Below are 12,258 nucleotides of genomic sequence, written 5' to 3'. Positions count from 1 at the left end.
TGCTTGTGGGTCTGGTGCCTCAGTGCAGTAGCACATCCACTTCAGAATCTGTGTTTGACCGCATGACGGCGTATTCCACCTAGGTAGGCTCGCTCAACCTTTTGAAGTTGATGAGTAAAAAAAAAGATCCGTTATTCAGCATCAAGATGCCCCAAGGGTTCATGGAGTGTTATAGAAATACATTGTTTTTTTTATTGAAGGAACTCTCCGACCATATTGAAAGGGTATGTTCCTGGTTTTGTCACCATCCACAAACTGATAGGTTTTCCTGGGTCTTTAGAAACATTTGGCGGGTGAACACCCAACTGAAAGGTTATTTGTGTGAACAGAGGGAATAGGTCGTTTTGAAATGCAGTACAGGAACGGAGTGTGTTTCATGGGAGTGGAGGGGAAGGTATTCTTCCACTTGGAAAATATTTTCCTTACTGAGAATTACAAAAACGTAAAAAGAAATGCTTTTACATAGTTTTGGCATGCATGCTGCTTGTTCTGCCAAGAAAGTACAGAAGTATAGATTCTGCGACTTCTTCAGATAGTTTTCCAAATGCAAGTGTTATGTCTATTTAGGGCAACAACGTCAAAATAGAATCCCTCCTATGGTCATAGGTGAAGGTTACCCAGTATGCTATTGACAACTTTCATACCTAGACTGTTTTTTTCACTGAGATCATACAGCTGCCTTCTTAGGTACTTTTTCATTCAGCCCCCTTCGCCTAGACCTTGATAACTCATTTCACCCTTTCTGCTGAATACCTAAATATGCCAAGGACTTATCATGTCCAACGGATATAGCTATGTAGATCCCTTTTGTGTTGCGTGCCACAAACTTGATGCTTGATTCATGGTGTCTTTCCAAGAATGATGGTTTGTCTCACATGAGATATTCTGTAAGACTATAATAATAAGTGAACTTCATGATTGTTAGCCCTGATGAAGTACATTATGGCCTCTTGTTATCTCTCAACTCCCCCCACTGTCCAGGCTCCTTCCTTTTAACTCAGTGCTTACAATTTTGCCACCTAGGCCCTTCTTTTCCTTTTTCATATCAATGAAAAATAAATAAAAGCTTTTTAAAAAACTGTTTTTTTAAAGGGTGCCAACATTACAGAAATGCCCCAGGGGAACAATACACGCTTGAGCTCACTTTTGTGAATTTTATATTGCAGATGGGTTCACAGATTCTTGCAATTCTTTCTGTCGTACCAATAGCATGGGGTGACATTTTACACCTGTGTGATGTCAATGGTTGCTCCCTCATTTGCATGGGGGCATGACCCTAAGAATCAAACGAACGCCTTTGCACCCACACATATTACTGACCCATGCACAGGGACAACCAGGCTCTTAGGAGATGTGCTAACTGTGCTCTACATTGGAAGTGGATTACGGTTAATATAAACCCAAAATGTGCCTTTAAGGTTGGTCTACTGGCATTCCAGAGATGCCTTAAGAATCTCCCAGCAGGCAGGTGAAGTTACATTGTGCCAACCTGCCTAGTGATCACTGTTGCCCTTTATAATAATAAGGCCAATTCCCATGCATCGAAAGGAGGATTGGTCATCAAACTGCTACTCCATTTTTCTCTGATACACTTTCCCAAGATTGTGTGTAAGCCCTTTTTAGGTTGAAGACTACCAGACAGCGCAGCTGTGTGGTTCACCAAAGACCTCTTGGTGGCATACAGAAAGCCTCCATGGGAATACATTCCACCCATTGCTTACCATTTGCTTTGTGGTTTGTAACTCACAGGTGCTTACTTTCTGTTTGGTGGCTTTATTTGTTTTAGGTTGTCCAACTTGAGTTTGTCCCTCCCATTGAGCATATCCTGTTTACTGTATTCTTCCACAGTGCTTGAGTTTTGTAAGTCAGCCTTTTAATCTTGTCGCATTTGCTGTGCATTCAAAGACAGTGGTCAAATGTGAGGCTCTGTCTTCTGAGGGAGCTTGATATTTCCATTTCTTTCTCTGACTTCAAAGTGAGAAGATTTGTGTGACAATCTTGCTGTAAATGGAATAGCTTTTATCTAGCACACAACACAATGTAATGGTCTGTAAACAAATTGTGCAGATATATCAGAATATATCAGAAGAAAAATTGAAGCAGATGTTTCTGTAATTCTGAATTGTGGTGGAAGCAAACATTTAAATAGTATCAAAACACATCAATACACTAGATGGTAAGATTTCCACCCATTATCGTTTTTGTGCTGTATACTTTAACTAGTAAAACTGTATGTCTGTGCAAATGTAATGGTCATGTCAATTTGAAAATGTGTTGTTTGCACTCTACTCTAAACCACTGCCCTCTATGCCACTGCACTCTAGGCCACTCTATTCTATTCTAAGCTGCTGCACTATACATCAATGCACTCTACCTCAGTTTACTCTACACCAAACAGTTCTACTCTATGCCACTCTAACCCATTTCACTCAACACACTGCCACTCTACGGAACTCTACTCTATGCCACTCCACTGTACACCACTTCACTCTACTCTACTCCAAGCCACTACTCACCATGCCACTCTACTCCATGCCATGATATTCCACTCTACTCTGCTCCACTCCACTATACGCCACTGCACTCTATCCTACGCCACTCCACTCCACTCTATGCCACTTCACTCCACTGTATGCCACTCTAGTCTACTTTATGCCTCTCCATCCTAATCCACTCCAATGTATGCCACTGTATGCCTCTTTACTTCTTGCAACTCAATGACACTTTACTACACTCTATGCCACTCCATGCTACGCCATTCCACTTAACTCCACTGTACACTATGCCACTCCACCCTACTCCACTCTGCAACATGTTACTCTAATCTGCTGCACTTTTCTCGACTCAGTGCTGTGCAACTCTTCGGCACTCCACTCTTTTACACTTTACTTCACTCTACACCACTCTATTCCTTCTTCTCTACAACATTCTACTCTACAACAGTCCACTCCACTCTCTGCCCCTCCACTTTGTGAAACAATACTCTGTCACTCTAATTCACTCTGTGCTACAACACTCTACTCCGCTCACTCTATGACCTCCCACTCACTCCACTCTTCGCCGCTCCACTCCCTCTATGCCTCTCACACTATATGCCACTCTATGCCATTCCACTCTACAAAACTCTATGCCACTCCACTTTACTCCACTCTATGCAATGATACTTTATGCCCTTCTACTCCACTTTACTCCCCCAATCTACTCTATATCACTCCACTTTACAACATCTCCACTCTACTACACTCCTTGCCAGTGGACAACACCCTATGCCATTATACAACACTCCATAATTACAACTCAGACACTAGTGACATTTTTCATGTTTACAAAAAAATGCAATGAAATCATGTTGAGTCCAGTGGAGTAGACAATAAAAACTAGGAATTTGATTCACAAAAATCAGTCAGACATTTACTCCCTTCAGGTTCCTCTTATGTTGGAATAAATTGCCAACTTCCCTGGAGTTCACAAACGATTCGACAGAGCCTGGTCAGTCCCATATCTTGTGAATGTCAAGTTACATGCATAAATGTATTGCAAACGTGCCATTGCCATGGACAGCTTCTTCTACACTCCCACCAGTTTAGAAAGTGCTCCCTCCCAGTTTGCAAAATTGATACAGAATCACTTTAAATACCGATTTACTGGTCCTAATCGGGGTGGGAATGTTCTTTCAAATATTTCTCAATACCATTAAACCAACACGTTTGTGGGTGTTTACAGACTTTCCAAGGCAAACCTTCTTAGGAACTGCCGCTTCTTGCCCCGAGAGCAGATTTGCTCACTCGTAATGCTGCACCATTTTGTGTTTATTATAAAATGGCAGAACATCCATCTATGAATGGAAATGTCCAATTTTGTGAAAATAGAATGCAGATTTACACTTTTACGCCTTATGCACAGCATTTTGCACTTTAGGTGCAAAATGGGTTTGTGAATTGGGCTGTTCATTCTTTCCGAGTATGGAGTAAGAAGTTAAGATGTTATTGTTTCTCTTTGGAGGCACCGTTAATTTTACACCTAAATTGTAAAGCTTACTTTTTCATATAGAAAATAAGTTTACAGATGAGACTAGTAGTATACATGGTGGAGGCTCTATGAATATTTCACTTCCTGTTATGCTCTTTCTCTTGTGCTTCTTTATTTTCTACGCCCAATCTATTTGTAATAAAAACCAAAACGTGTGACCTGTTTCCAATCTTTTATGCTTGGCTGTCTCTTAAATCTAGATGGGTTTGGAGAGTCCAACGTTTGCATCCTGGCCAGGCATTTATAAGTTTTGAAAAAAATGAAGGAATTTGGCAGAACAACTAAAATCAGAGTACAATATTTGCCAATTAGAAAAACAGCCTTCAAAACTGAGAGACAACTTTAGCACCAGAAATGTTGGCGCACAGGAGGAAACTGGATATGGTTCCAAATGGCGGGCCATGTTTCCAGCTAACAAATGCGAAACATGTTTTGAATGTTGTTAACAGGGCAGGTAAAGTTCAGAATTGGCACCACAATTGCAAAAACAACATGTTAGAACAATTATTCAACCGGACACAAGGGTAAAACGTCAGCAGACAGATGGAATACCCAGAGACCCCTCTGGTAGTTCTTGCCCGATGCAAGATTAAGTTGAAAAGGTTCCTTTTGTTTACATTCAGAGAGAGGAAGCGTAGGGGTTGATCTGGCCAGGGGTTTCCTATAATTATAGCGGACAGAGTTCACGTGGAAGAAGCTGGAAGCCTATTTGTGATGCAAGTATCTTCTGTGCTGGCGCTCCCGTTTCCTGTCCTGTGTACACTCCTCTAATGTAAGGAGGAGTGTGAATAGAGAGGGAAGAAAGCAATTGTTTAACGCAAGGAAATGAGAATTAAGTGCAGAATTCTGCGTCGTAAATTATTCCCCATTGCCTAGGGTTCAACTCATAAGAAAAGGATGTATGTGCACCAAAAACATTTGGAAATTGAAATGCCTGCGACCCAGATCTCCCCGCAATCAGAGCCTTGTAGTGGTACCAACACGAAATAATAATGTATGTGTTCGTTTCTAGATTTCTTACTGTGGTGTTTACATTTTTACTATGCCTTGGTTAGCCTTTTATGGTTTTGGAATGTATGAGGGCATGATTAGGGTAGGTCTAAGGACATGGATGTTACCATATAAGGGGCAGAGGGTGACCTTTAGGAAGAGAGTGAATACCCACAAAGTATTAGCTTTGTGAATATTTACATACTTTACCAATAGTGTTTTCTACAAATGATCCTGAGAAATGATTATTGTAAGTCGGAAGATTGGTGAGGACAGCCCGATAGTTCATTGGAAAGAAGTTTATTTGTCAGTTCAATGGAAAAGAGTTTGGTTGCCAGAGACAAATCAAGGTTGCTAAAGAAAAGTTAAGTACCTTTTGCTGTACATTTACTAGTGAGCATTATCAGCCCTGAGGACAGCCTCCACGAATTAGTGCATACATTTTCCCAAGGATTTTATATATTCTCAACTTCAATATTCTTCGTAAATCATATAAGAAAACATGTCATGAGAAGATTCATGAAGCTTGAAAAAAGGTAAATAATGTATAGTTAGGTGAACATAAGGAAATGAATGTATCTGGTGAAGGTGGTTTAATTTTTGGCTTGGAGAACAAGGATATACCAGTTTTCATTTTGGGGAAATTAATATTCCTAGTTGATGTTTTTCTATTTAGACTATACTAGAACTCTTTGTATGTTTGTTATGAATTTTCTCTATCAATTCTGTAAGCAACTGTTTGTGTAGAAATATGAGTTTTAAGGATATCCTTAAAGAGAACAATCTAAAAGAAATGAAAAAATCACATTTTTATATTTTTATATAGGGATCTTAAACTGGACAACATTCTTCTGGATGCAGAAGGACATTGCAAACTTGCTGACTTTGGAATGTGCAAAGAAGGAATATTAAATGGGGTAACAACAACGACATTCTGTGGCACTCCGGATTATATTGCTCCAGAGGTAAACCTGATACTTCTCCTTGTCTGGTATATGAAATACAGCAAAATCTTGAGGTTATCTGGCTGGTGATTGAGTTTTGTTGCTTATTTTGGTTGTAGAGCATTGGTGTGAGATGTTACCTTCCAAGCATTGGCTGTTCTACAGGTGATGTCGAAGGCCCTAAAGGTTATCCTGTTGTTGACAATGAGCTAGTGCAATCCCTTTAGAAGAGGTGACCTCCCAAATCTTCACAACCACTTTTGCATTGTTAATCTGCATTGTTGGTGGTCTTAGCAGTGCTCCAACTTTCTATCTACTACTGCATGTACTCGCTGCATGTGCAAAAGTGTCTGCATGAAATGTAATATGCAGTATTTTATGGTTTTCCCAAAGCATTTTATTTAATAGGAATTCCAATAGGAATTGTGGAATGTGAGTAAGACCAAGAGGAAAGTGCAGAAATATGTGTTAGAACTGGTTTGAGTCATGATGTTGGATGCTATTCTTGCCTTGATGATCTGGATGAGCACGTCCTAATGGTTATTGCTATGATCACTACGCTGATAAAGTACTTCATGACACAAGTGCCTTCTGCATAGCATTTTCTTTACCATTTTGAGTAGCTCAGAGAGTCTGTGTTTAATAACATATATAAATGTTGAGTTTAAATATTAAATTGAGCTGCTAAACGTATTGATCCCTGGGGAATTTGCAGATGGCTGGTTCTCAGGGAGGGCATGAGCGTGTATGAAGACATACGCGGTGTGACTTCTCGTAGCATTATTTTTAAAAATACATTCAAATTAAGGTAGATGTTTATGTTTACTTTTATGCTTGTCTGTTTTGTTAGCACAGAAAAATATTAATTGCTGCTATTGGGGCAGAGAAGATGCAGAATATCAAAGAAACGATCAACACAGAAAAACAGATATATCTCATAAATGGTTGCGACAATAGCTAGAACAAAAATACAAAACTATTCCAGTAAAATATAAAGATCTAGGCCCCTTGGAATTTAGCTCTGGCTGTTTCAGAGTGAGTAGGATTTTCCCCACTGTTTTATTCCCAGGTGTTGGAGAACCATGCCTCGTTTCTTTAACCACTAATTCCAGCCTGGAAAATCGCATGAGACTTTGGTTGCAGCAGCAGTGGTAAATGTACAGGTTTAAACCCATGAAAAATGAGAATTCAATGTGGTTTTATGATGGGAAAGATTGGCCCCACATGGTAATTTTCCCTTCCATTTTCACTCATAATTGCATGGTACCGATGCAAATGAATCACACCACAGATGTACATTTGTAGTATTGCGCAACTTGTTTATCAGGCTCTCAGAATGAAATGTCACCTTAAGCATGATGTCAAAGGGCGGCCCCCATATAATGAAGCAATGCAGGTACAAACAGAGAATCATAAACTACTTGGGTAATTTCCTTCATTATGAGCAATAAGCAATTAGTGTGTATGGGAACAGGTCTGCGAACAAGTGGCATCACAATTTATGAAGAAACCAATCTTTCAAAAACTTTCGAGGCGGTGGCTAGCAGAATGTTAATAATCCTGGCATTCCAAAACTTGGGGGCAGGAATATAAAAAAAAATGATTATAGTAGCCTGCAATGTAGGCTTTTGGCACCAACAATGCATTTTGATGAGCTGAATGAGCTCAAGTTTACAATAAAGAATAAATGTTCTTGTTGATTTAGATTGACAAATTGTCGCAGGTGTCACGTAGTGTTATATTAGTGCCTCTAGCTGATTGGAATATAGACACACAGTTTCTCAATATCATATTTGTATTCTGGGTTGGTTTACAATTCTATTATATTGTATTCTCTCATATGTTAAGGATATAAGATATGATGATTGGTACTGGTTTGTATTGATGAAGATCTGTTGATTGAAGGACAGCAGTGTCTAATCAAGAGGTTATCAATGACTTGCTGGATATTTGCAGTGCACACACATAAGGAGACATTGTTAAAGTTGATTTTCAGTCAATTCTATACATTTGCACATTATTCTGTGAATAGAAAAAATACATTGATTGACATGACTGTAAATGATTTTCAGATTGATGGTTTAGTGAGTTCGTTGTGTCAGTGCTGTTAATTGAGAGTCTTTCTTTGTGAAACTTGACCCTGTAACAGCTGGGAATAGTTGTGGATTCATATTATCAGATGTGTGTTTGCTTTTCACAATGAGACATTAGCTGGAGAGGCACTTTGAAGTGTGGAAACAGCGTGCGATTTGTCTCTGATTGGCTGGACTTTGTTAGCAAAAAGATTCCGCTTTATTTTGAGCCAAGCACAATCAGTAGTGGCGCGCACACTGTTGATGATAGATAAAGTATACCTACTGTTAAAGATCTGTTGCAGTAGTGTTACAGAGCGTCCTTTCTCGCCAAGTTAATTTTTTGTATTAAGGTAATTGCCAGGTCATTTTTTCCAGATTGTATGGCTTCTCAATATTAAACAGCTGAAATCAAGTTCATTGGCACCAAATCAACCACAATTCATTTTTACCACTCCCTAGGTGAGAAAAACTTTGTTGAACATTCAACATAAACTTTCAGCACATACTGGTGAACAACAATCACATATTTTTTTAAACCTTTACTTTCACTAGGGTATATCCCTACTCATAACCATCCATCAGTATTCACCTCCTTCCTACGGTAGAATGCCTTGATCCAAAACTGTTTGAACCCCACACACATAAAGAAGCCACTCCGGATCTAATTATTGGTAAGAGGCCTCCATTTTAGTTGAGTACCCAATCACCGCTGCCTGGTCTGAGCACTATTAAATTACTTTTAATGGGATCAGTACAGTTGGACAACCTGTGAGGTAGAAAAAATGTGGCTTCACGATTTATGGGATGTTAACACCATTGTTATCGCTACCAGCTTTGCTTTGAGTCTCCATTGGCTTTCCGAGGATCTGGACGCGAGTCAATGTTAAGGGAAAAGAGGAAATGAATGTAAGAGTTCTGGTTCCTGGTACATCAAGGATGTTAAGGATCAGAAAAAGACTAATTCAATTGTTTGTGCACTCTTAGTTTCTTAATCCTTCTAAGGCTAACCTGAAAAACCTCTGTGCAGCCAGAAGGTCGCACAGAAAACCTATTTTAGGTTCCAAATCTTTATCCACCAAAAAGTACATTAAAATGGCCAGCAACAGGCCTATGAAGCTCTTTGAGATTACTAAATCTGTCAATTCTCTTTTCCCCTCCGTTAGTCTTATTGAGCCTGAAAAGAAATGAGAAGAATGCAGTCGCTTTATATTTCCACGGTCACAGATTTTGAAGCAATCACGTCCGTCCCTTTCAATCTCCACATCTTGTCTCATGTGCAGAAAATGTCCAAGCAATCACGCGAGTTTCAAAATGATTTCAAAGATAGAATTTCTCCAATATTTCTAAAAGTAAACCTTCCAATCTTGCAGGTGACCCGTTGCCATCTAACCTAGCACTAGTTATTGGTGCTAAACTTGTGCCTCACTGGGCATACCTGAATAATCTCTCTCTCGCAAGCAGAGTTTGCAGATAAATGTCAAAGTGGGTCAAGTCACCCAGATTGGCTCAATAATATTGATACCATTTCCAGTATGACATTTTAGCTAAATTACTGGAAAGTTTAATAAATAACCAACAGCCATAAATTCTAAATGACAATAATCTCTTTGATGACTTTTAGTCTGGTTCTAGAGTAAGCTTCAGTACTGAAACCACCATCCTTCAAATTATTGATGATATCCCGAATATTCTGTACAAAGGTGGCTCTTGCCGGATGACATTATTAGCCCTTTTATTGGCTTGTGACATTCCATTATTTATTATATTATTATTAATATACTAAATGAATATATGGACTTTGAAGGCAAGGTTCTGAATTCATTCAAGTCTTAACTAATCACTTTCAAATTATCCAAATTGCTAGCATTTTACCAGTCCTGCTCTTGCACATCAGCCAGTCTCTCAGTGTCAGTTTTAGGTCTTCATCTCTTTTATTTCTATCTTGACCTAATTGGTTTTGGTATCAGAGAATATGACATGTCACACCACCAGCTTTCAGATGACACATAATTCTACCTGAACATCTCTTGAACTGGGATTTCCCCCTGGTTGCTTCAATTGTTAATATTTTACGAGCCTTCATGGCTGCTTATCATCTTAACTTCAAAGCTAATAAAATAGAACACCTTTTTATGTGGACTCAGACCTGCTCTCCCCTAGTTCAGGATTGGCTTGAATCAAGCAACATCCTAGACTGCACTTTCTCCGTCATTTACAGTGTTAAATCACTTGGCATCACTTTTGGCTCTCGACTGGACCTCTGGAAACATATTAACACATTGTCCAACAGCAACAATCATTAATTTACACTGATTCATGGAATCAAACCTCTCTTCCCAGAACAAGGTCTCAAATATATAAGCCAACTAGTACTGTTAGGACTCGACTGTAGCAGTGCCATTTTCTTTGGCATACCAAAAACCACCCACCTTGTTCCACCCATAGATTTCTTGGATGCGGCAGGGATTGGCCATTCCGGTTGCATCACTCTTGTACTGCGCTCAACATCCCTGTTCATGGCAGATAAACTTAAAAACCTGCATGCTTAATACACACACGTTAAACTCAAGTCATACTCACTTTTACAAGCAAGTTGAAGATTTTGGGGAGGGTCACACCAACTTCCAAACTCAGGTACTCTCCTGCTCAAAACGACACTTTTCAGTCAAAAAATCAGACCAACCCAATATTTTTTTGGGTTGTACTCTCAGGATCTGGAATTTCATTTACCATTCAATTGATACTATCGCCTTAAGCTCTAAAGCCATTTATTTTTTTTATTATTATTTCGCCCAAATCGTCTAACAAACCTCTGTGCTCTACTTCATTTTTGTCCCCTGCTGATCATTTTGGAATTCTTTACCTGGGTAAATTGTTGATTATCCCTGGGAAGTCACCAGCAGTCAAACGGTGCATATTGACGTCTTCACTACTCATGACATTTTGGTGATTTGATATCTACACATTGCATGCTATGTTTAAATATAGAACACAACTTCTATTATGAAGCTGTCTTTGGTGCCCTAGAAGAGGACTGTGAGCATGGCTAGAAAAGCTACTGACTGCAGGCTAGGCAATGACACTCAGCCCTACTGCATCAATTGCTAGTGTGCGGATGTACACCGGTGGAGGAACCGTGCAGAAGAAAATTACATCCAGCACACACCAATGAGGGGAACTCCTTCAATTGCTCTTGAGAAGAGGATTGGCTACCTCGGTACTCAATTGCTCTTGAGAAGAGGATTGGCTAACTCGGTGCTCATTAGAAGTGTGTAACGCTGGAGAGCAACCCTTCTTGGACTCATTACTCTCCTTGAAGGAAGGAGGGGCAGATTCGCAACAATGATGAGGATGGACAGTTCGTTAATAAGTGGGTATCTTTTCCAGTCTGATAATGTTCACAAATTTTACTCCGAATTCTCAAAATGGCAGCGGGTGCACTGGATGTAGACTGCCAGGAAACATCATGTTTTGAGCTAAGTGTTGCAACAAGTTTTGAGCCACGCAGTGCGCCCCGCAGAAATGAGGTGCGCCACTACTAGTTTTTTACATGCATCATGCAATGGGTATCAACGGGCGAACATGCATTTGCAAGACTCGGCCAGTTTTCAAACCCTACTAGGGACATGGAAGGGACATTTTGAGAAGTATGAAAATAACTCCAGATGGAGGAATATTAAAAACCTCGACAAAGGAAATTACAAAATAAAGCATAATGACAGAACAAAAAGGGGAAACAAGGCACCATGAGAAAAATGCAAAGAGGCATCACAACAACTAATGTGATTGGTCTTCAGTTTCAAATACTGGCAGCTATGTAGCGGAAGGAAATCAAGTGTAAACATTACATTGTAACAGAAGTATGGGACTTGGATCTGAACCTCAGTCATCGAAACTGGTGAATTGAGGAATTATCCTAACGCAGCTCTTCATGTCGTTCAAAGAGGGTGAACTCAAAACCATTCTTCAGCACTGTGATTTGTTTTTCAAAATCATGCTCCATTATTTTGAAGCAAAAACAGTGATGAACATATTTATTTAGTAGCATTATTTTCCATTCCGAGATTCCTGTGAACATCTGCTCATGTTTATGAAGTAATTGGTTTGGGGCGGGATGGCTGGACAGCATGTTGAATTCTTTTATTGAACATTTTGTATACTTAAAAGAGGGAAAATACTGTGCATGACAGGATAATATTTACAACTGCAATTCAAAATAA

The 12,258-nt window shown here is 39.5% G+C and overlaps 1 protein-coding gene across 2 annotated transcripts in view; it reads left to right on the top strand.

Moving 5' to 3' along the window:
- PRKCE (protein kinase C epsilon) overlaps nucleotides 1–12,258 on the top strand; it is a 1,279,555-nt gene that overhangs the window by 1,165,518 nt on the left and 101,779 nt on the right. For both annotated transcript variants that reach the window (XM_086927786.1, XM_086927785.1), the window contains one exon: nucleotides 5,846–5,984. In XM_086927786.1, the coding sequence (XP_086783912.1) occupies nucleotides 5,846–5,984 (139 nt within the window). The remainder of the gene's footprint in view (nucleotides 1–5,845; nucleotides 5,985–12,258) is intronic.

Source organism: Lissotriton vulgaris, chromosome 6 (genome assembly GCF_964263255.1).
Source record: "Lissotriton vulgaris chromosome 6, aLisVul1.2, whole genome shotgun sequence".
NCBI classification, from domain to species: domain Eukaryota; kingdom Metazoa; phylum Chordata; class Amphibia; order Caudata; family Salamandridae; genus Lissotriton; species Lissotriton vulgaris.
The sequence above is the reverse complement of the archived record's forward strand: the minus strand, read 5'-3'. Positions and strand labels throughout refer to the sequence as shown.